Below are 26584 nucleotides of genomic sequence, written 5' to 3' on the forward strand. Positions count from 1 at the left end.
GGCCTTTCTATTTCTAGAATAAGTATCTCAGTGTGGGGATTATTTCTACAGTAACTCCTCTACATATATGTATTATATAGATGGCCTTCACAGAATATAAATATGGTGAATATAAATATTCATCATTTCCTCAGCTTCTGTCTGGGAAAAAGAAAGAACCATTTCCAGAGGCATCTATCTATGAAGGAGAATCACATAATAAATACAACTACCATCCTGGAAGTATAATAATCTCAATATTTGGTTATTTTGCATGCAATATATTATCTCAGTACCTAAACTATGTCCATTCTTGGTGTAAAAGCAGGTATTGTTGATAAGATTAACACAACAGCCAATGACATCACCAGTAGTGAAAGTTGGTCCATAAGGTTGTCCAGTTCCGGAAGAACAAAACGAATGTCCATCATCCCCATGGTAACCATATGAATGCTTATCCCAACCTAAGGAGAAAGTTCCGGCATATTTACAATGAAAAGTAAGGTTCCTCTGTACTAGGTTTATTCACTAAGATTATGATAAATCAGAACAGTACAAGATAATATAAAGATGAAATTCCCAATGTACATTTAAATTCTCAACAATTACACTACATAATTTATTCTATATTAAAATACGGTTTACAAATTTAAGAAAAATAGCTACACAGAACACTAAAACAAATATTAAACAGAGAGAACCCCCTACCAGAAAAAACAAACATAAATGCAACAACCACAGGAGGACACATTTTCTGTGCATATTCCGTTTGCTAATACACCAAAATAATTTTGCTTTGATTTAAAGAAACACATACATGTTTTATATAACATAAGAGATTACATCCTATTCAATCACTGCAAGTTTCTCAAGGCTGTGATCCAAATATAAAAGCCAAACAGAGTGTGAGTCTTACCACACTACAGATATGTTTATATCATCATTAAGAGATTTTTACCTTATCAGTTACTTCTATAAGGAGTTTTCAAATAATAAAAACCTCAATTAAACCCTCTTTCACGTATAATTTTAAGCAAAAGGGTACAAAAGAAAGTATGTCAAGGTAACATATGTGATTACAATCAGATGCAACTACACTGTCTTGGTTTGTTTCTTTAAGGTACTTCATGTAGTTTTACATTGACAGTTTTGCCTTGTACTTCAAAAAGTCTTGCCAAAATTAATTTTTAACTTTAGCAAAGGGAGTATTAGAAGACATAATCCAAGAATCACTTCCTTCTGATAAGTGGTATTGGGCAACAGGTCTGCCATCTCAATTCATCTCTTCCTTAGTTTACTTTAAGTATTAGTTGATATTCCCTGAACATTAAGATGGGTTAAAAGTCAAAAATGTGATGGGTAGCCAATATAACCAACCACATTAAAATATTTAAAGTAGCTGATATTAAACTATGTACTAAAACTTAAAAATATCAAAATACAAAAAAGCATGATATATATACTATATGTTTTACTAAATAGTGTGAAATTTAAATTTATTAAAAACCACTCAGCAGGCTGGGCATGGTGGCTCACGCCTGTAATCCTAACAGTTTGGGAGGCCGAGGCAGCTGGATAACCTGAGGTCAGCGGCTCGAGACCAGCCTGGCCAAAATGGCAAAACCCCATCTCTACTAAAAATACAAAAATTAGCCGGGCCTGGTGGCGCATGCCTGTGATCCCAGCTACTCAGGAGGCTGAGGGCAGGAAAAACTGCTTGATCCCAGGAGGCAGAGGTTGCAGTGAGCCAAAACTGCGCCACTGCACTCCAACCTGGGTGACACAGTGAGACTCTGTCTCAAAAACAAAACAAAACAAAACAAACCCCACTCAGCTTTCACTTAAAATTCATAATGATGATTAAAAACACAGAAAATCAGTATCTTTAAATATTACAATTTCTTACTTGAAAATTTTAACCAGAAAGAGCTACTCATAAGACATAATACTGTAATTCAATTACAGGTGTACCTGGTAGTCTATTCATGTTCACACCTTGAGCAGAAAGACCAATTCCCATGTAACTGTTGGCGGGGGTGGGGGGAGAGAAGAAAAGGACATTATTATAGTCATATATGTATAAATTACCAAACAGTCTCAAACAATATCAGAACCAAGCCCAAGTTGGAACTCCTAAGGTAGCAACAAAAATTTTATTACAATTTATTATGTAACAACAACGGGCAATATTAAGTACCAGTAATACTCAGACTTCACAGCAAACTCATATGGTAATAATTCATAAATACACACAAAGCATTAATATGCAGCTATGCACTCTACTGACACCTATAAAAAATCTCTCCAACTTATTTACAGATAAATGTTTGGGATTAAGATTTCTCACAAAAAAGCACAGAGGGATTGTAGAAGGAAAAAAAAATGTTAAGGAAACAAATGTGTTTCCCAAGGGGCACAGTACAAATTTAGAACACACACACACACACACACACAGACACACACACACACACGGAAATATGGATTCATATTTGGAAAAAATTTCAAACTCACATAAAAATATCTTAATAAAATTACCCCAAGGTACGTATTTTCTATACTAGCTTTCTAAAACTGAGCAAACTGACAAAATCTACCTAAACAGGGGTTCTTTATTATCAATTTACAAAATTAGAACAAAACAATCTCCACACAATACACAAGGAAAGACTATTAAGGTATTCAGTTATTTTTCAAGTGCTTATAAAACATTAACAACAAAACCTGATAAAGATAGTTCAAAGGAAGAAAACATAACACAATACACTTGTAAGTATGAACACAAAAAGAAAAACAAAATAAAAAGCAAACTGAATCCAGTTTGTTAAAAGGCTAATTGCCCATTATTATTGTTATCAAGGTTTTAAATGGCATTTGATAAAATTCGGCCACCATTTCTAATAAGAACTCCAATAAAATAAGAATAAAAGGAAATTATTTAACTATGAGACTTTTCCCCCAAATACAGAAAGCAAGATATTCAACAGTAAAACACACTGAAGGCATTTCCACTAAAATCAAGAACAAAGAGATGCCTATAATTGTTAAATACTGTTTTAGGGGCTTTAGAAAGCTTAATAAAATAAGAAAACTAAATGACTAGCATAAATGTTAAAAGATATAAAAGTACCTTTATTTGTAGTTGGTATGATTATATACATAGAAAACCACAGAATCTACCAAAACCTTTTACAATTATTTAGGCATTCTGGCAAAGTGACTACATATAAGAGGAACATTTTAATATTTCTTCTAGTATAGCCAGCTGGACAGCCACAATAACTACAGAAAACATAAAACAGGAATAAGGTTCTCAAGGAAGGCTCAAAATTACATATTAAAAGCTGTATATAAATGGATATAGTAAACATCTGGATAACTTGAAAGCATAAAAATGGCAATCTTTCAGATAGGCACAGAGGCTCACACCTGGAATCCCAGCACTTTCAGAGACTGAAGCAGGAGGATCTTTTGAGCCCAAGAATTCAAGACCAGCCTGGGCAACATTGGGAGGCCTTGTCTCAAAAAAATCAAAACCATCAGCTGTGTGTGGTGGTGCACACCTGTGGTCCTAGCTATGTGGGAGGCTGAGGTGGGAGGATTGCTTGACCCCAGGAGGTTGAGGCCACAGTGAGCCATGAATGATCACACCACTGCACTCCACCTGAGTGACAGACCAGGACTCTGTCACTCAGGCTGGAGGGCAAAAACAAAAAAAGGAGGACAACCTTTCTAAAATGATGTAGACATACATTTATACATTTCAAGACATATTCCAACAGAAGTTTTAAAACTGAGCAAAATTATTTCAAAGTTCATATGTAAAAATATATAATTTTGATGAAAAGACAAAATTTTAAAAAAGAAAACTCAGAGTTTTCCCTACTAGAAATTAAAACTCAGATTCACAAGAGCAATATTACTACTATGAGCATACGCCAAGTGAGACAAGAGTGACAAAACATGAAGAAACAACACATAGATGTCTAGTCAAGAAGGCTCATTTGTCTGTATTTTGATTCAGCCCCTTTGCTAGAAGTACAATATAAAATGTTAAGTATTACATTTTATTTAAAAAGGCTAAGTCACAAGAAGATGAGAAGAAACACAAGGCTGTGAATGGGGATAAAAGCTGTGGACCTGCAAAGCTCTGAGTCTATGAGCACTCAATGGTTGCTCAAAATTCCCCCTCCTCTGGGTAAACAAGGACTAAAAATGTTCCATAAGAGGAGTATTAGCTATGCTTACTGCTTAAAGCCAAAGGCTGGAATAGCCCTCTCCTCTTGAAAGTGAGGCTAGGAATATACTGATATCACCTGTTGCCTAAGCTAGAGCTTATTTGACATTGTGGTGTAGTTAAGCGGAAAGAGGAGAAACCTCTTAACCAGGATCTAAACCAGTTAGTTATTGAATAGATCCATGACAGAATCTGCAATACTCTCAATTATCATGCTGAAGCAAGAACCTGGAAACTCTAATACAAACCTAGTTTTGGATTGGGAGGAATGAATTGAAAAGCAAGTATAAACTGTAAGAAAGAAAATGAGCATAGAAAAAGACAGATGAGCAAAATGAAGAAAAATGTTGAACTTCCCAATCAAAATAAGGCTGCAAGGACAAAATTCTAAAATATAAGATCAACAAATGTGACACAACAGGCATGTGGGAAAAAAAATGAGGAAAAAAAAAAAAAGACCAATAAAATAAATGGCTGGAACATGAATTCATTCTAGATGATATCACCCAATGGATAGTATGATTTTAAAAATACATAAAAGTAAGTATATTTAGGAATATACTAAAAGAAAAAAAACATAATCACTAAGATATAAGGACAGTGGTGTACCAATATTTGCTGAGATAATTTAGATAGTAATTTTCCAGAATTGAAAAACATGTTGTTGAATTGAAAATACACACTACATACTGAGGAAGATAAAAATTAAGTCACACATAAGACACACTGTAGAATATCAATCACGGGCATAATCTTAAAAGCTACCAGAAAGAAAAGCAGATTACCTAGCAAGAAATGGCAATTAGACTGACTTCAGACTTCTCCCCAGCAACAACTGATGACGAAAAACAATGGCACAATATGTTCAAAGTATTGAAAGTAAAGTAACTGTCTACCTAGAACTTAGGTCCCAGGTAATGCAGCAAGAATGAGGGAAAAAATAAGATATTTTAAGACACATAAAAGCTAATGGTTTACTATACACAGACTGTCACAAAAGAACTATCTGAGGACATACTTTAGCAGCAGGGAGACAAGTGAAAACAGAAGAAAGGCATGGACAAGGAAACAATCAGCACAGAAAATAACAAAATATATCACTAAAAGTCATTATTGATTTAAAAAATACTATTCAGAGTTTTAAAATCTATCATCCATACATAATATGCTAGGACACAATTACCCGACACATAAAGGAACAAAAAATATCCATGTTCAAAAGAAAGCACAAACAGGGAATGGCCCTGAGACAATCCAGATGTGAGAATTAGCAGACAAAAAATTTAAATCAGGTACTGTTACAACGCACAAGATGTAGGGAGAAATACTCTTGCTTTGAATGACAAGAAATTCCAGAAAAGAAAAAGAATCAATAAAAAGGAACTACTATGGTCTGAATGCGTGTGTCCCCCAAAATTCTTATGTTGAAACCCAGTCCCTAATGTGGTGGTATTGTAAGGCGGGGCCTCTGGGAGATCATGAAGGCTCCACCCTCAGGAAATGGGATTTTTGCCCTTATAAAAGAGGCGTGAGAAGGCTTGTTTGCCCCTTCTGCCATGTAAGGACACATAGGTGTTTTCTATGAAGCAGAGAGTTCTCACCAGAAACTGAATCTGCTGGAACCTTCTAATCTTCGGCTTTCAAGCCTCCAGAACTGTGAGCAATAAATGTATGCTGTTTATATAATAAATTACCCGGCCTAAGGTGTTTTGTTACAGCAGCCCAAACAAAAACAAGAACCAAATAGAAATTCTGGAGCTGAAAACTGTATGAAATAAATCTTTACTGATGTACTTAATGGCAGACTGAAGATGGCAAAATAAATAGTAACGTGAAAACAGACCTTATCTGAAGGACAAAGAAAAAAAGATAAGGGTATGGGGGGAAAGAGTCCTTGGAACAGTATCAAAATACATACAACCAATCCCAAGGAAAAAGAGAATAGGACAGAAAAAAAATTGAAAGTAATTCCCCAAATTTGGTAAAAGACAAAAACATATAGATTCAAGAAGCTCAGCAAACATGAATTAAATAAAAAAAAAAACACCACACCTAGGCACAAATCACAGCTGAACTGCTGAAAACTAACAAAAAAGAAAAAAAAATGCAGAAAACAGCTAGAGAAAAACGACATATTACTTTCACAGGAACACTGAGTTGAATTTCCACTGACTTATTAGAAAACATGAAGGCCAGAAAAGACCGTGGAATGGAATCTTTAAAAGTGCTAAAAAGAAAAAAAACCCAGAAGCCTGCCAACACAAAATGTTATTTTCAAGAGAAATATTCTTAAGAATAAAAGTGAAACAAAAACATTTTCAGGTAAAAGAAAAACATAATGTGTTGCTAGTAAACCTACACTTAAAAAAATGTTCTTAATCTTCCTAAAACATGACTCTTTAAAGCAAAAATGGTAACATGTACTGTGTAGCTTATAACATACTATAGATGTAATACATATGACAATTACAGCAAGGACAGGAGGAAGTGATAAATGTAGAAATGCAAGTTTCTATATTTTACATAAAATGGTTCATATTAATTCAACAGGTTATGAAAAAAGATATATAAAATCTAGAATAATCGCTAAAAATAGCAGAGACATAAAGGTCAGTAAATAAAAAGAAATTCTAATAATGTATCAAAATGATAACATATGATTACTAGATAGTGTTTAACCCAAGAACAAAAGATTGGTTTAACATTCAAAACCAATCAATGTATTTTACTATACTAGGGGAAAATTCCTATCATGAAATAGCTGCAGTAAAAACACCTGATACAATTTAACACCATTCAAAATAAATACACTTGGCAAACTAACAAGGGAATTTCCTCAACCTGTACCTACAAAAACCCTACAATTTACATGTTTAATAGTGAAATACTGAACACTATTCTCCGAAGACCAACAAAAAAAGCAAGAAGGACAGTGCTCACCACTCGTATTCAACACCATACTACAAATCCTAGCCATTTCAACAAGGCAAAAGGAGAAATAAAATGCATAAAAATTAAAAAGAAATAAAGCTGGCTCTATGTACAGATGATATGACTGTTTATAAAGAAAATCCTAAAGAATCTACAAAATAACTGGAATAAGTGAATTTAGGAAGGTTGCAGGATACAAAGTTAATATACAAAGTCCACTGTATTTGGCAGCAAATACTAGAAAAACAAAATTTAAAAAACCAATTCTATCTACAACAGCATCAGAAAACATAAAACATCGAACAAAAGACATGCAGCCCTCTCTACTCAAAATTACCAAACATCACTTTGGAAAATTTTAAAAGACGTAAATAAATGGCAAAACATATCATGTCTACGAATTGGGCACCTCAACTGCAATTCTCTTCAAACTGATCACAGAGTCAACACAATCCAAAGCATAACCACAATAGGCTTTTCTTTTTTTTCTTTTTAATCTGAAAAGCTGATTCTAAAGTGTATATAGAAGTTGATTAATGAATGTACATATACAGCTTAATAGAAGAAATAAGACCTAGTGTTAGATCAGTAAGATGACTATAGTTCACAATATTCTATTGCACATTTCAAAATAGCTAGAAGAGAATAATTCAAATGTTTCCAGCATAAAGACAAATATTTAAGGTAACAGATACCCCCAATACACTGATTTGATCTTTACAATTATATGAATGTATTATCACTGTACCCCCAAAACGTGGACACCTATTATGCAGCTATAAAAAATTAAAATTAAATAAGTAAAATGTATATGGAAATGTGAAGGATCTAAAACATCCCAAAAAAGCATGGAAAGCTGTAGAATTTACACAATCTGACTTCAAAACATAGCATGGGCTGAGTAATCTAAACAGTATGGTACTGGCTTAAGGATCAACAAATAGATCAATGCAACAGATTAAGGAGTCTAGAAAGAGACCCAAATTTATAGTCATTTAATATTTTACAAAAGTGCCTAGACAGTCCAAAAGAGGATGAAAGTCTTTTGAACAAATAGTAATAAGATAACTGACATCTGTGTGGAAGAAAGTAAGCCTTAAGCTCTATCTCACACAATACACAAAAATCAAATGAAGATGAATCACAGTCCTAAATATAAATGTTAAAAACTATAAAGCTTCTACGAGAAAACATGTAAAACTATCTTAATGACTTGAGGATAAAGCAAAGATTTATTAGGACACAAAAAGGAAGACCCATAAAAGAGTAAACTCATAAATAAAACTTTAGCAAAATTTAAAACTCAACAAAAGACATAGATGATCCAATTTTCAAAAATGAACAAAAGATCTGAATAGACATTTCACAAAATAAGATACTGTAAACAGCCAAGGAGTACATGAAAAAGTGCTCCAAACTGTCAGTCATCAGGAAAATGCAAATTAAAACCACACTGAGATACAACTGCATACCTGCCAGAATAATTAAAATTTATAAAACCAACAACATCAGTGTTGCCAAGCATATGGCACAACAGGAACTTTCATATGTTTTTGGCGGGAATTTAAAACAATAAAACCTCTTTGAAACAAAGGCTGGCAGTTGCTCATAGGACTGAACACCTGCCTACCCTATGACCCAGCAATACCACTCATAAGAAAAATGAAGATGTGCCTACCAAAAAAATTTGTACAAACAGGTTCATGGCAGATTTCTTCACAATAGTGAAAAACTTGAAACAGCCTGGATATCCATCAACAAGCGAACAGATATACAAACTGTGGTATATTCTACTCAGCAACAAAAACAAAAATACAATTACTGATAAACACAAATGGATCAATCTCAAAAATGTCATGTTGACTCAATGAAGCTTTACATACAGGAAGAGCATATGCCATATAATTCCTTTTATATGAAATTTTGCAACAAGAAAAACCAATCTACGGTAGTAAACAAGTCAAAACAGTGGCTGTCTCTGAAAGGGTGGGTCAAGGGCCTAACTAGGAAGGAGCATGAGGGAACATTTCTGAGAATGATGATGTTCTATACTTTGATAGAGGTTTGCATTTCATGGGCATACGCATCTGCAAAACTTACCAAAGAGTACACTTAAGATGTGTGCATTTCACCAAATGTAAACTGTACCACATACACACACACAAAAAGAGAAGTAAGCTGACACCAAACTCTAGTTAATGATATACATGCTGTAGTGATTAGGGGGTAAGTATACCTACACTGAAATGTATCAAAGATTAAGATGGATCAACTGATGAAAAGAGGAATAAAGAGATACCTTATAAAACAATTACAGTCAGGTCTGCTATATCATGATATACGAGTTTCAAAAAAATCACATTATACAAAATCATGCAATAAAAGCTACAAGGTTTACGAAGGAAATGGGGTTGGGGGCACAGCATGCAAAAACGTCAGTAACACATTTTTGAAAAGATAAGAACCCAATAAAAACAATTTTACACCTATTAAATTATTAAGGACTAGGCCAGGCACAGTGGCTCATGCCTGTAATCCCAAAGGAAAACAAAGCTGGGAGGCCATGGTGAGAGGAGCGCTTGAGTCCAGGAGTTCAAGACCAGCCTGGGACTCCATCTCTCCCAAAAAAAAAAAAAAAAAAAAAAAATTGGCAGGGTGGCACATTGCCTGTAGTCCCAGCTACTCGGGAGGATCACTTGAGCCTGAGAGGTCGAGGCTGCAGTAAGACGTGATGGCACTACTGCACTCCAGTCTGGGTGACAGAGACCTTGTCTCAAAACAACAACAACAACAAAAAATTGTTGCAGAATAAATACTACAAGAAAGTATTTTACCTTGAAAAACACGTAAGTTTATACCTGGGAAATGGGTGTCATAAGAGTTACCGCTTGTGAGTTACTGTGAAGTGATGAAAGGAGGGTTATCTGACAAAGGGAAATTTGTAATACCAGTTGTGGCTGGGTGTGGCTCATAACTCACAGTAAGCTGAATAGCTGGTAGATATATGAAGGCTATCTGACATATAAAAACAAACTCAACCCAACAGTGAGGGACAGGCAAAATTTATGTGAACAAGAAATTTATTACTGTGATACTATGTGTTTACCAAGAGCAATGAACATGAAGATTTTTCAGATCAATATGTCAACGTAGATCATCACAAATTATGCATTTATTAACAGTTATGTAAGTAATGTTTGTGCCTAACATACAATGGAGACTAACAGCATTCTAGTTTAATTCCTATTATTGATAGGCTTAAGCCTACTATCTTGCTATTTGTCCATCTGTTCTCTCCATCTTTTTCTGTGTTCTTTTTAATTCTTATTTTTGTTTTATGGCCATTATTAGTTTTCTGCTATGCCTTTTGGCAGTATATTAATGACTACCTTATTAAGATTTTAATGCATCTTTGATCTATTACATTCTTAAGTTAGCATATGTATCACATGTTGGCAATGCAAGAAACACTTTTAAAAACCTATTTACAGTGATGTTCCACATAACAAATGTTTCCATCAACAACAGACCACATGTACAACAACGGTCCTATAAGATTATAATGGAGCTGTTCTATACAAGTGTGCCATTTTAAATCTTTTATACCACACATTTTTACTGTATCTTTTCTATGTGATGTATTTAGATACACAAAACCATTGTTACAATTCCCTATAGTATTCAGTACAATAACAAGCTATTCAGTTTTGTAGCCTAGGAGCAGAGCAATAGACCACACCACATGGCCTAGGTGTTTAATAGGCCATGTGGTATGGTCTATACCATTTAGGTTTGTGTAAGTACATTCTGCGATATCGCTACAATGACAAAATCACCTAACAACACATTCTTCAGAACATATCCCCATTCTTACACAACACATTTTTTGTTACTGTTATCAAAAATTAAAATTAAAACTAAATAAAAGAGAAAGATCTCTAATTAGTAATCCAATTTCTACCATTAAGAATGAACTAAACCCAAAGCAGGTAGCAGAAAAGGAATGATAAAGATTAGGGGAGAAATAAGGGGAGAGACTAGAAAAACAACAGAATCAACAAATTCAAAAGTAGGTTCCATTAAGCAAGAAAAATAAAAGAAGACTCAAATTACTAAACATCAGGAATTAAAGGAGTATTACTACTAAACTAAAAAGGATCATAAGAAAACAATTATTAAATACTGTGAACAATGAATTACATAACCTCCTTTAAATGGACAAATTCCTAGAAAGACACAAACTACTGAAACTGCATAGTAATTTTAAAACACAAAGACAAGCCCGTGCTCAGATGGCTTCACTGGGGAAATCTACCAAACATAAAAATTAACATTAATCTTTCCCAGACTCTTCCAAAAAAGCTAGAAATACTTCCTAACTCATTCTACAAAGCCAGTACTACCTTGTTACCAAAACTAGATAAAGGCATCACAAAAAAACTACAGAAAAAAATCCTTCATTAATACAAATGCAAAAATCCTCAACAAATTACTAGGAAATCAAATCCAGCAACACATAAAAAAGATTATAAATCATGACCAAATGGGATTTATCCCAAAAACATGAAGTTCGTTTAACAAACAAAAATCAATCAATGTAATATATTATGAAAATAAAGAACAAAACCCATATAATCATCTCAATAGGCATAGAAAAAGAATTTCACAAAACTCATCACCCTTTCATGATTTAAAAAAAATCATGAAAAATCATGACTCAGCAAGCCTGAAACAGAAGGAAACCTCCTCACACTGATAAAGAACATCTATGAAAAATCCCCAGCTAATAGCATACTTAGTGGTAAAAGACTGAATACTTTGACCTTAAGATTAGGGACAAAAAAAAAGGATGTCTTCTCTCACCACTTCTATTCAACATAGTACTGATATTTCTACCCTGGGCAAGAGGGCAAGAAAAAGACATAAAAGCCATCAGATCAGAAAGCAAGAAATAAGCATCCTCTATTGTCAGATGGCACAATTTTGTATATAGAAAATCCTAAAGAATCTCCTCCCCCAAAATTGTTAAAAGTAATCAAGTTCAACAAGACTACAAGATACAAGATTAATATGCAAAAATCAGTTGTATTTCTACACACTAGAAATAATTTGAAAATGAATTTAAGAAAACACTTTCATTTGGAACAGCATAAAAAAAAGAATACTTAGGAATAAATATAACAAAAGAAGTGCGAAACCTGAACGCTAAAAACGACATTGTTGAAAAAATGAAAGAACTCCTAAGTAAACGGAAAGACTCCCCATGCCATATTAATGGATTTGAAGACTAAATGCTGTTAAAATAGCAATACTCCCCAAATTAATCTAGAGATTCAACACAAACCCTATCAAAATCCTAACTTGCTTTGCTGCAGAAATTGACAAACTGATCCTGAAATCATACACAAATGCAAGGGCCCAGTAGAGCCAAAATAATCTTGAAAAAGAAGAACAAAGTCAGAAGACTCACACGTTCCAATTTTAAAACTCAATAAAAAGCTACAGTAACCAAGAGAATGTGTTGCTGGCTTAAAAACAGACATAGAGATCAATGCCATAGAATTGAGATTTCAGAAACTAACTCTTATATTTATCATCAATTAATTTTGTTGTTGTCGTTTTGCGACAAGTAAGGTCTCACTTTAACCAGGCTGGAGTGCAGCGGCATGATCACAGCTTACTGCAGCCTTTTTTCTCCCCTGATTAGGTGATCCTCACACCTCAGCCCCCGAGTAGCTGAGACTACAGTTGCATGCCACCATGCCTGGCTAACTTTTTTTCTGCATTTTTTGTACAGACAGGGTTTCTCCATGTTGCCCAGGCTAGTCTCAAACTCCTGGGCTCAAGCAATACTGCCCACCTTGGCCTCCCAAAGTGTTGGGATTACAAGCGTGAGCCACAGCATCTGGTTGAACTGATTTTTGACAAGCAGGAAAAAACAATCCAGTGGGGAAAGAAACGTTTTTTTTTTTTTTTCCCCAACAAATGGTACTGGGAAAACATACACATGCAAATGAATGTAGCTGAGGTCCAGCATGGTGGCTCAAGTCTATAATCCCCGCACTTTGAACGGCCAAGGTGGTGGGTGGATCACTTGAAGTCAGGAGTTCAAGACCAGCCTAGCTGACATAGCAAAAGCCCATCTCTACTAAAAATACAAAAATTAGCCAGGTGCAGTGGCACATGCCTGTAGTCCCAGCTTCTCGGGAGGCTGAGGCATTAGAATTGCTTGAGCCTGGCAGGCGGAGGTTGCAGTGAACTGAGATTGTGCCACTGCACTCTGGCCTGGGTGACAGAGCAAGATTCTGTCTCAAAAATAAAACAATATTTTCAAAAAGAATGCAGCTGGATCCCTATCTCACACCATATATAAAAATTAACACAAAATGGATTAGAGAGCTAACTGAAGAGCTAAAACTATGAAACTCTTAGATGAAAACACTGATGTAAGTCTTTGTGATAGTGGCTTAAGACAATGGTCTCTTAGATATGACATCAGAAGCAGAAGAAACATAAGAAAAAATAGACAAACTAGGCCAGGTGCGGTGGCTCACGCCTGTAATCCCAGCACTTTGGGAGGCTGAGGCAGGCAGATCACGAGGTCAGGAAATCGAGACCATCCTGGCTAACACGGTGAAACCCCGTCTCTACTAAAAATACAAAAACAGAATTAGCCGGGCGTGGTGGCGGGCGCCTGTAGTCCCAGCTACTTGGGAGGCTGAGGCAGGAGAATGGTGTGAACCCAGCAGGCGGAGCTTGCAGTTAGCCAAGATCACACCACTGCACTCCAGCCTGGGAGACAGAGCAAGATTCCATCTCAAAAAAAAAAGAAAAAAGAAAGAAAAAATAGACTAACTAGACTTCATAAAATTTAAAATTTTTGTGATTTAAAGGATACTGTCAAGGAAACTAAAAGACAATGCACAAAATGGCAGAAAATATATGCAAATCATATATCTGATAGGGTACCTTTTTCCAGTATATATAAAGAACTCTTACAGCTCAATAAAAGGAAAACCCTACTAAAACGATGGGCAAAGGATCTGAATAGACATTTCTTCGAAGATGTATAAATGTCCAATAAGCAAGTAAAACTATGTTAATCATTAGTAATTAGAGATGCAAATCAAAAGACACAATGAGCTCCATTTTACATACACTAGGATGGCTAGAATCAAGAAGATATGTGTTGACAAGAATGTGGAGAAACTGCAACTATCATAGCTGGTAGTAAGTAAAATGGTATAGCCACTTTGGAAAACAGTCTGGCAGCTCCTCAAAAAGTTAATCATAGGGTATCTATGACCCAGAAATTACACTCCCATTTTCTGCAATAAAAATGAAAACACATAGCCATACTATAATGTTACACAATTGTTCATAACAGCAATATTCATAACAGTCAAAAAGTGTTTCCACTAATGGATAAACAAAATGTGATATATTAATACAATGGAATATTAATTTTGCAACAAAAAGGAATGGAGTATTGATATATGATACAGCATAGATCAACCTTTAAAACATTATGTTAAGATAAAGAAGTCAGAAACAAGAGGTCACATTTTGTATTATTCCATTTATATGAAACATCCAGAATAAGTAAATCCATAAAAACAAAATAGTTAGTTGCTTCCTGGAACTGGGAGGAGTGAGTGTTTTGGGGTTCCTTTTTCAGGTGACAAAAATGTTTAAAAATTAAATAGTAAGGGTTGCATAACTCCGTGAATATAGTAAAAATTACCAAATTGTGCATTTTTAAAGGGTTAATATGTACATGAATTATACATCTCAATACAACTCTCATTAAAAAAATAAAGACAACATCTTTGTTCTGCTCTATTACGTAAACAGCTTGGAAGTCATCACTCCCATCCTCACAAGAAAAAAGCAGAACAACTGAAAATCAACTACTCTTAGATGCACTGGAAAACTGAGTTCACAGGTCACAACACGTCCGGAAAAACTGAAGAAACATGTGAATATAGACATATGGAGCTATATTTACTCTGGAGCCAATAACTGGAAGGAACACTTTAAAAGTAATTAGCAAACTGCTGGAGACTGAGAGTGAACTAACCTGAGCTTTAACTCGTGAGGGCTCAGTCTTAAGGGAGAATATAGGTGAGAAAAGGAGCTCCACCTGGTTTTTATTAGAGTAAAATCCCCTCCATTTTGAGTAGGGAAAAGGGAAAAGTAACCATTTTGAAATCTGACCTAGAGGAAGAGCAATAATTCCAGCCCCCTCTAACCTGCCTGAGAGGAGGGGGAAAAAAGGCTTAAGAAATTCTTTTGAAGGTCCGTTCAGGAACTCTGGTCCACTAAAAAACCCAACAGATTTCATCATATGATTATAGAACACTTCTCCTCTCTACTAAACAGGGCTCCAATATAACAGATTACAACTGAGAAAATTACAAGAAATATACTTTAATTAATAAAAGTTTCTAAGGAAACTCAAAACAAGACAGAAACCAGGAAAGTAGAGGAAAATGAAATGTCTTATACCTACAAACAATATAAATACCTAGTGAACATTAAACACAGCCTAACTCCTAGCCAGATAAACCTAAAATCTCACATTAAACACCTGTTTACCTGAGTTTCTACTACTCAATAAGCCATGTCCAGATATCAACAAAAAATTGCAAGGCATGTAACAGGCAAGGAAAAGATCTGAAGAGACAAAGCAAGCATCGAAACCAAACTCAGATAAGGTAGATTTTGAATGATCAAACTGGACATTTTAAATAACTCATTAAAATGCTAAGGTCTATAAGAAAGAATCAAAACAAAATGCTAGAAATAAAAAACATTAACACAAATAAAGAATGCCTTTGACGAGCAATCAGCAGACAAAAAAAAAAACAACAATCAGTGAGCTTGAAAAAATGGAACATGGTATTTGAGAATGTAGGACAACTATAAAAGGTGAAAAATATTCATAATAGTAATGCTAGAAGGAGAAGAAACAAAGAAAATGAAGTATTTGAAGTAATGATGGTTGATAATTTTCCAAAATTAACGACAGATCCCCCAAACCCCAAATCCAGAAAGCTCAGAGAACACTAAACAGGATAAACATCAAAACATCAACACCTCATCTTCAAACCTAGGTCAAAGACAAAGAGTAAGTCTTGAAAGAAATCAGGGGGAAAAAACAAAACAAAACACTCACCTTATATGAAAGAAGAATAAGAATTATATCAGATTTCTCTTCAGAAATCATGTAAGCAAGAAGAGAGTGGAGTGAAATATTTAACTGTTGGGAAAAAAACCCACCAAGCTAGGATTCAGCATCCAGAGAAATTATCCCTCAGAAGTGAAAGAAAAATAAAGACTTTCTCAGACAAAAATAGAGGGAACTTGTGGCCAACAAACTTGCCTTGCAAGAAATGTTTTACAAGCTCTTCAGGGAAAAGGAAAATGATATAGGTGAGAAAATAGAATCCTTATGAAGAAAGGGAGAGTCCAAGAAGGAATAAATGAAGATACACTCTTTTATTTTTCTTAATCTTAATTGATCACATAGATAAGTATTCAAAATAGTAACAATATCTTGGGTAACTGCTGTTTATGGATAAGTGAAATGAATAACAGCAATGCTATAACGGACAGGAGGGAGGAGTTGGTTATATTCTAAGTTACCTGCACTATGTGTGAAGCAGTGTTAAGTGGTATTTAAAAATGAACTTAGATGAGCTCTAAGGGAAACTATTAAAAAATCTTTTTAAAGAAGTTCAATTGGTATTTTAAATAGAAAAGAAAAATGGAATAATATACAATGCTCAATTAAAATCAGACAATGAGCTAGGCAAGTAGCTCATGCCTGTAATCCCTTCGGAAGGCCGAGGCAGGAGGATCACTTGAGCCCAGGAGTTCGAGACCAGCCTGGCCTACATGGCAAAATCCCATTTCTATAAAGAATACAAAAAATTAGCCAGGTGTGGTGGTGTGCCCTTGTAGTTCTAGCCACTTGGGAACCTGAAGTGGGAGCATCACTTGAGTCCAGGAAGTCAAGGCTGCAGTGAGCCGAGATCACGCCACTGCACTCCAGCCTGGGTGACAGAGGGAGACCTTGTCTCCAAAAAACAAAGTACATTTTAAAATAAGCAACAAGGAACAAGTATAATGAGTAAGAAACAAATATGGCAGACACTAAAATCCAACTTTAACAATACTTTCAATGTGAATCGTCTAAATATACCAATTAAGACAGAACTGACAAGAGTGAACAAAAAGACCCAAATATATGTTGTCTACAAGAAACTCACTCTAAATATAAAGACACAGATAGGTTAAAGGGATGGAGAAATACATACAATGCCAACACTGATAAAAGGCAGCTGGACTAGTTATATTAATTTCTAACAAAGCAGAATTCAGAACAAGGAAAATTATCAGAGAAAAACAGGAATAGTACATAATGATCAAGGATCAATTATCAAACAAGATATAACAATCCTTAATTGTTGAGGGTCGTGATCAACTCAGTATACTACTGGAGGCTATATGTGTAAACAGCAAACTGTTTCTCATAAAAGCAGAATGTTGGCAAACTGACAAACTGTGTCTGCTGCCCAGAAGGAATGCTGAAGGCAGCCACCACCCAGGCACAAGTGTTTCTTATGATTAGGCATAACTGAAGCCTGTTAGCAATAATGTGAACCTGTGATCAATCAAGCAGCTGACCAATCATTACCTCCTCCTCCCTGCTCTTTCTACCCAATAAATACTAAGGGCTGTAGAGTCTCAGGCAGCTGCCTTTGCTCACTAAAAGCAGGGAGTCCTTTTCTTCTTCTCTTCTCTCTTCTCCTTCCCCATGTTACCCTTACTTTAAAATAGTTACCTTTGTCCTAAGTTTTCATTTCTATGTCTGTCCCCCTTGATTCAGTCTCATAATGATGGTCTCAAGTAGTAACACTAGTAACTGTCTCAGTGACAGTCTCAAGTAGTAACTTGAGTGTGGCAGTCAGCCACACTTAATGTGTCTGAGCCTAACAACAAAGTGTCAAAAGATGTGAGACAAAAACTGATAGAGCTACGAGAAGCAGCAGTTAACTCCACAGCTATAACTGAAAACATCAACACCCCTATATCAATAATTGGCAGACACAGCAGGCAGAAAACCAGTAAACATATAGTCAAACTAAAAAGTATCATCCATCAACTGGATTTCATTGACATTTATAATATACTTTATCCAATAACCACAGAATACATATTCTTCTTAAGTTCACAAAAACATTCACCAAAACAGAACACATTCTGGGACATAAGAAAGACACACCTTAACTAAAGTCATACAAACTATGCTCTCAGACTTTAATGGAATTAAACTAGAAATCAATAAAAGAAAGATAGCTGGAAAATCCCCAAATATCTGGAGATTAAACAACACATTCTAAAATAACACATCAGTCAAAGAAGTCTAAAGAGAAATTTAAAAATATTTTGAACTAAATGAAAACAACTTATCAAAATTTGTGGGATGCAGTGAAAGCAGTGCCTACAGAGAAATTTATAACACTCAATGTAATGGTGATCTAAAATCAATAATTTAACTTTCCGCCTTAGGAAACTGGAGCAATAAATACAAACCTAGAGAAAGAAGAAGAAATGAGAAATAGAGATAGCAATAAAAGTTAAAAAAATAAAATAAAAATCAACAAAATTAAAGGCCAGTTCTCTGAAAAGATCAGTAAAATTGATAAACCTCTAGCCAGGATAACCAACAAAAAAAACCCACAAATTATTAATACCAAAATCAAAGACATAAGAAACTATTATTATCAATAATAATATCAATACTGATCTCAGACATTAAAAAAGTATTAAAGAAACATTTATAACTAACTTTATGCCCACAAATTTGATTATTTAGATGAAATGGATTTCAAGGCAATTCCTTGAAAGATATAATTTATCAAAACTCACACAAGGAGAAAATGAAAATCTGAATACACCTCTATAGATTAAAAAATTAAATCAATAATTAATAACCTTTACAGAAATGAGAAAGAAGAGGAAGAACTCTGGTAACTAGATCGAATTGTAGTGTCAAACTCCATCCATTGAAAGAGCCTAGAAGCAATGATACCCAATAGTAGAAAGCACACCCATAATAAATCTATTAAATAAAATTCAAGAATATTTGTTGCATAATGTTTGTCCTCAGAATATATCCAATAAGGGTGTACGATATATTGTGTTCAAAAGTTATCTGCATTCATTCTTTTTTTTTATTGTGGTTATTGTTTGTAAAAGCTAAATAAAAACATATACTCAGAAAAAAATAATAGTAACAATTAATAACCTTCCAAAAAAAAAAAAAAACAAACACTGGGCCCAGATGGCTTCAGGGTAATTCCAACCAAACATGTAAGGAAGAAACAACACAACTGTCTCCAATCTTTTCCAGAAAATACATTCAGAGGGTACACTTTCTAAGTCATTCTGAGTCTAACATTACCCTAATGCCAAAACCAAATAAAGACATTACAAGAAGGGAAAACTACAGACAAATATCTCTTATGAACACAGATGCAAATATCCTCAATAAAGTATTAGCAAATCAAATCCAACAAGGTATAAAAGAACTATACCTCCTTGAAGTCTGGATATTAAAATAAATAAATTAAATTAAAATTTTAAAAAAAGAACTATACACCAAGACTAAGTGGGATTTATCCCAGGTATGCAAGGCTGGCTCAACATTAAAAAAAAACAATGTAATCAATCACCTCAAGAAGCTAAAGAAGAAAAATCACATGATCAGACCAATAGATGCAGAAAATGCATCTGACAAAATCCAACACCATTCTTGATAAAAACTCTCAGTAAACTAGGAATAGATGAGGAGCTTCCTCAACTTAATAAAGAACATCTACAAAAAACCTACAATTAGTATCATACTTAATGGCTAGAAACTAGACACTTTCTCTTTAAGACCAGGAAAAAGGCAGAGATGTTTCCTTTTACGGCTCTTATTCAACATCATAGGGGAAGTCCTAGCTAATGCAATGAGACAAGAAAAGGAAATAAAAGGTATATAGATTGAGAAAGAAAAAATAAACCTACTTCTGTAGCTGAAAAGATTGTTTATGCAGACAGTATCAAAGAATTGACAGAAAAAACCTCTTGGAAAAAATAAGCAATCATAGCAAGGTGGCAGGATACAAGGTTAATATGCAGAACTCAATTTCCTACGCACCAGCAGTGAACTGGAATTTTAAACACACAATACCACTTATACTAGCACCAACAAAAAGGAAATACTTAGGCATAAACCTAACAAAATATTAACAAAATTGATATCATGAGAACTATAAAACTGCTGAAATAATCAAAGAAAAGCTAAATAAATAGAAAAATAGCCTATGTTCATGGACAGGAAGACTCAAATTTTATAATTTCGAATTCTGAATAGTTTACTCATGTATAAGTTACTGACACAGTAAGAGGGATCTTTTTTTTAATCTTACAAGACCTAAAAATTACTTAATACCTTTGAAATAAAATGTTTTATTTCTGCCAAATGGCATTATGAATATAATAAGACTTAAGAGCACCAAAAGTTAGTTACTACAGCAAGATACACTAGTATACGTATATCTATTTATATTAAGAAACTCAGGGCACTTGTCTATAACTCACAAGTTACCAATCTTAAACATTTAAGCTTATGAACATATTCCCATTTTTTTCTCATGTGAAAGAACAAACTTTAACATCTTTCAACCATCATAAGTGAAATAATATTAAAAGTGATATATACCAACTGGTGATTCACATAGTAGTGCTATAAAATCAAACCAAAAACATTCCATCAACAACTGCAGGCCAGGTGTGGTGGCTCAAGCCTATAATCCCAGCACTTTAGGAGGCTGAGGTGGGTGGATCACTTGAGCCCAGTAGTTCGAAACTAGCCTGGGCAACAAGGCAAAACCCCGTCTCTACATAAAATATAAAAAATTAGCCAGGCATAGTGGTATGTGCCCGTAGTGCCAGCTACTCAAGAAGCTGAGGTGGGAGATCACCTAAGTCCAGGAGTTCAAGGCTGCAGTGAACAGTGATCACGTCACTGTACTCCAGCCTGGGCAACAGAGTGAGACCTTATCTCAGAAAACAAGCAACAATTACAGATGCTCCTGTGAAAATATTTCTATCAGGTTACATACTTGAGACGTATTTCAGGGTTTAAAAAAGGCAATCACTATCTAAAAGAAATGAGAACTTATAAAAAATAATGAAGAACCAAAAGGAAAGCAATTGTTGAGAAAGCTATGGTTCTCAAAGATTATTAACACAGAAATTATTTGACAAGGTAAACAGAACTTCAGCTGGCCACTGTATTTAAAACATGTTTCTTATTTACTATATTTTATTATGTTTTGGCTTCTTAAAAAGCTTGCAGGCCAGGGCTAGTGCTTTCTTAGAGATAAGAGGGCTCACCGGAGCATGTCTTCCATATACAAACCAACCAATCCTGAGTCTACAGCCAAATCCACCTCCTTATCTAACGCTCACATACGAAGCCAGTATTTCCTGCCCTAAATCATTCCAGAGTCAGGTACCAGGCAACTAGAGACCACCTCTACAGCTCAAAGCCTGCAGGAATCATCCAAACTCATCAATCCTCAACTGTTTACTCTGCCCTCCCTTGCCTTTCCCAAGAAATCCCAATACTCTGGCCTGGACTTTTCCGTGGTTCCTGTCTTCTGCATCCTGACTAAAACCTGTTGCTTCCCCTGGGTGGCATGCAGTGACCCTCCCTGAGACCCGTGAGTATAATAAAATGCTTCCTTCTAAGCCTTATTCTCATATCCCCCTGCAGCTGCCCAGACTTTACCACACTGTATCCAACACCTACATTCTTAGAATAGCCACTATTAATATACAAAATAAATTTAAGTATATGCATGCTCAAAATATTGCAAAGTGAAATATTAATCACCAGATGATTATCTGCATGCACCAATGGAACTGAGGTAAGAAACTTAAAACTAAAGTAACAGAAAACAGAAATCCTTTTTCAATATTACAATTCAAACCTAGAACATTCTGCTTTATCATCTGTGATTAAAAAAAAAATTTGTTTCAATTCTAATTCTATGTTGACAGTAAAGCAGCTACTTATCTCTCTCTCTACACTGCACCTTCTCTACCACATTCTTCCCAAAGCATAAAGAATCATGGAAAACAGAAATTATTTCTTGCCTTCGGAAAGTTCACAATAATATACATCAAGCTGCATCTTTCTTCAGCTGCATCTTTCCCCCATTACCTCTCGAAGAGCTATATAAATATACAATACTTTATATTAAGGCCTGGCTATATTTACTAAGATGGCCTTCAAAGTACCTATTCATTTATCCTGCCTTTTAATAATTAAGACAATAAGGCTCTAAAAACAAGAAAAGCCTATTAGTTTGAGAGTTCCTCTGACAATTCTTTGTCAAATAATTCCATCTGTAGTTAACTACTACAACAACAACAAAACACAAAATAACTTGGTTTCCTGACTTGTTAAACTGTTATGGTGTTAAATGTTAAGGAAAATAATCTATCATATGCATAAAACAACATATTCTACTTTTCACCCAATAGACACGAAATTGTTTATGTTTCTAATAAACTAACATTTTTGGTTAATAAAATTATTTATATTTTAATCCATATTTAAAATCTTGTTTTTCAACATATCCCTATAAGATTAATAAACAATAAAAAGTAGCAACTTTAAATCACACAAATAAGTTCAGAAGAAACTGATTTACATTTCAATTCTATAAACATTACAGGTTCTACTTGTACCAAATGAGATGTACCTATAAAACCATGGAGACTGAGATGTGTTTTACTGTTTTGTTTTTCAACAATATTTCTCTTCACAAGTGCTGTAACTTAAAATTTACACTGGAGGTTCAAGACTTTTTCATAGGAAGTCTCCAATTTTTAATATAAATGGTCAAAAAATAGTGTTCTTATTTACATAAGAATTACAAGAAAAAAAGGAAAATTATTTCAGAAATAAAGACAAGCTAAATGGAACACAAAATAACAGACCCCACAAGAAAAGAGGAAAGAGAATGGAGGAAATTTTCAAAATAACGAAGTTAGTCAAGTGTTACAGCTCCTTTAGAATTTCTCTGGCAGGCTTTCCAGTTTTTACCAAAAACCCTTCAAAAAAATAAAATAATAAAAGAAGTTAGTCAAAGAAGATCCCATATACATTCATAATTAGAGTCCCTAAAAAACAAACCCATGTAATGGAACATAACAAATAGTGAAAACCATCATATGAAAAAACTTTTCTGAAATAAAACACTTGAACCTACTTCTTAAGACCATACCAAGATCAACACCAAGACATAGTCAAGTAATGGTTCTTTAAAGAAAAAGAAAAATCTTTCAGGTAACCAGGCAAATGACCAAATTTCTTGTAAGAAAAAAACATCTGAAGACTTTGAAAATGTCCATGGAGCTCATAAAAAAACGTGGCTGGGTACAGTGGCTCATGTGTGTAATCCCAGCACTTTGGGAAGCTGAGGTGGGAAGATCATCACTTGAGCCCAGGAGTTCAAGACCAGCCTGAGCAACACAATGGGACCCTGTCCCAACAAAAATAAAAAAAATAAATAAATAAAGTTAGCCGAGCATAGTGGTGCGCACCTGTAGTCCCAGCTACTCAGGAGGCTGAGGCAGGAGGATCGCTTGGCCCCAGGAGGTTGAGGCTGCAGTGAGCCACGATTGTGCCACAGCCCTCCAACCTGGGCAACTAAGTGAGAGTCTGTCTCAGAAAAAAAAGCAGAAAAGAAAGAAAGAAAACATGAGCCAGGGATTTTACATCCAATCAAAGCTTCAAATATAATGAGTACAATGGTCACAAGCAAATAGTTTGAACCGAAAGGACTTAAAAGAATATTGTTCCCATGAGCTCACTTGTAGAATGTGAGTTTCAGATAACCAAAAAATCCTCAAAGTATCCTTGGGATAAGGTCTGATGATGAGTATTGAATATAATTTAAAATTAACACTAAGTGATCAGAATAAAGATAACAGTGTAGTGTATGCAAATGTTATATGCTCATAAAATACAGATATAAAACAATTAACAAAAAAGAGAGTTTACAGAAAAAGCAATGACCTACTGATACACTCAACTACCTGGATGAGTATCACATGCATCATGCTAAGTGATAACAAAATAGCCATTCTCAAAAGGTTACATTTATATAACATTCTGGCTTCAAAAGGCAAAACTATAGGGACAGAAGACAGATCAGTGGTTGTGAGGAGTTAGGGGTGGGAGGAGGGTTTGAGATAAAGGGGCAACAAGAGAGAGTTTGGGATGGTTGTTATGTAATTCTATTTGTCAAAACTCACAACTATACACTGAAAAAAATGTATTTCACTGCACATTAATCAACAATACATTTTAAGTGCAAAAAAACCCACAGACACTAGGGAAACGGAAGAAAAGGTGCTGAAGAGGTTACTAGCTAATTTCATTATTGCTCACAATACAGGAGTACCTTAAAAGAAGGGGACTATAAGTATTAGTATAAATGTACCTCTCTCAATGTAAAAACATACCAAACCTCTCAAAAAAAAAAAAAAAAAGAGCAAACAAAATAGATAAAATAAAAAAATTCAAAAGCAACAAAAATGTTTCAAGTTTCCTTTCACTCCCATCCCCATTTAACCACTTCCTCTACCTACAGCCAACTAGTGTCATCAGCTATTTGTGATACCTCTTCAAACTTTTCGATGGCATATTTACTCCCATTTTTTTTTATTTTTTATTATATTTTATTTTATTATTTATTTTATTATTATTATACTTTAAGTTTTAGGGTACATGTGCACAATGTGCAGGTTAGTTACATATGTATACATGTGCAATGCTGGTGTGCTGCACTCATTAACTCGTCATTTAGCATTAGGTATATCTCCTAATGCTATCCCTCCCCCTTCCCCCCACCCCACAACAGTCCCCAGAGTGTGATGTTCCCCTTCCTGTGTCCATGTGTTTTCATTGTTCAATTCCCACCTATGAGTGAGAACATGCAGTGTTTGGTTTTTTGTCCTTACGATAGTTTACTGAGAATGATGATTTCCAATTTCATCCATGTCCCTACAAAGGACATGAACTCATCCTTTTTTATGGCTGCACAGTATTCCATGGTGTATATGTGCCACATTTTCTTAATCCAGTCTATCATTGTTGGACATTTGGGTTGGTTCCAAGTCTTTGCTATTGTGAATAGTGCCACAATAAACATATGTGTGCATGTGTCTTTATAGCAGCATGATTTATAGTCCTTTGGGTATATACCCAGTAATGGGATGGCTGGGTCAAATAGTATTTCTAGTTCTAGATCCCTGAGGAATCGCCACACTGACTTCCACAATGGTTGAACTAGTTTACAGTCCCACCAACAGTGTAAAAGTGTTCCTATTTCTCCACATCCTCTCCAGCACCTGTTGTTTCCTGACTTTTTAATGATTGCCATTCTAACTGGTGTGAGATGGTATCTCATTGTGGTTTTGACTTGCATTTCTCTGATGGCCAGTGATGGTGAGCATTTTTTCATGTGTTTTTTGGCTGCATAAATGTCTTCTTTTGAGAAGTGTCTGTTCATGTCCTTCACCCACTTTTTGATGGGGTTGTTTGTTTTTTTTCTTGTAAATTTGTTTGAGTTCATTGTAGATTCTGGCCATTTTCAAAAGGAAATAATAAAAGAATAAACCAAGAACTAATGAAAATGGTTACCTGAGGGGGGAAGAAAAAAAGGATGACATGAACCTTCTGTGAAGTGCCTTCTTTCCTTTTTTTTTTGAGAGAGAGTCATGCTGTCACCCAGGCCAGAGTGCACTGGAGCAATCTTGGCTCACTGCAACCTCCACCTCCCGGGCTCAAGCGATTCTCCTGCCTCAGCCTCCTGAGTAGTAGCTGGGATTACAGGCATGTGCCACCACACCTGGTTAATTTTTGTATTTTTAGTAGAGATGGGGTTTCGCCACATTGGGCAGGCTGGTCTCGAACTCCTGACCTCAGGTGATCCTCACACCTCAGCCTCCCAAAGTGCTGGGATTACAGGCGTGAGCCACCGCGCCTGGGCCAAGTGCCTTCTTCAACAGTCTTACTTTGAAACAATGTAAGTGTTTTACTTAATTAAAACAAAAATTTAAAAATCAGTCCCTAAGAATGGAAGATAATTTTAAATAAGTGAAACTAGTATATATCAAGTTGGTGGCAGAAATACAGAAAAAAGAATTACTTCAAGTGACTTTAAAACACAGTATTTTGAATATCCATCCCTAATGGGATATATTCTAAAGACTGAAGCAAAATTTAAAAAAAAAAAAAGACTGCAAAAAAACATACAGTATTCAATGTTCTTAATACGGATTTTTTTTTTTTTTTTTAATTGA

The 26584-nt window shown here is 34.9% G+C and overlaps 1 protein-coding gene and 1 non-coding gene across 2 annotated transcripts in view; one reads left to right on the plus strand and one right to left on the minus strand.

The window, feature by feature from the left end:
- RANBP9 (RAN binding protein 9) overlaps positions 1-26584 on the minus strand; it is a 92010-nt gene that overhangs the window by 36134 nt on the left and 29292 nt on the right. The window contains exons 3-4 of the mRNA XM_054490103.2: positions 1951-2003; positions 276-443 (exon numbers count right to left, since the gene is read on the minus strand). Coding sequence (XP_054346078.2) covers positions 276-443; positions 1951-2003 — 221 coding nt within the window. The remainder of the gene's footprint in view (positions 1-275; positions 444-1950; positions 2004-26584) is intronic.
- On the plus strand, positions 23269-23329 carry LOC129039749 (U7 small nuclear RNA). Its single transcript, XR_008503452.1, has one exon. It is a non-coding gene; the product is annotated as a U7 small nuclear RNA (small nuclear RNA).

Source organism: Pongo pygmaeus, chromosome 5 (assembly GCF_028885625.2).
Source record: "Pongo pygmaeus isolate AG05252 chromosome 5, NHGRI_mPonPyg2-v2.0_pri, whole genome shotgun sequence".
In the NCBI taxonomy this organism is placed as follows: domain Eukaryota; kingdom Metazoa; phylum Chordata; class Mammalia; order Primates; family Hominidae; genus Pongo; species Pongo pygmaeus.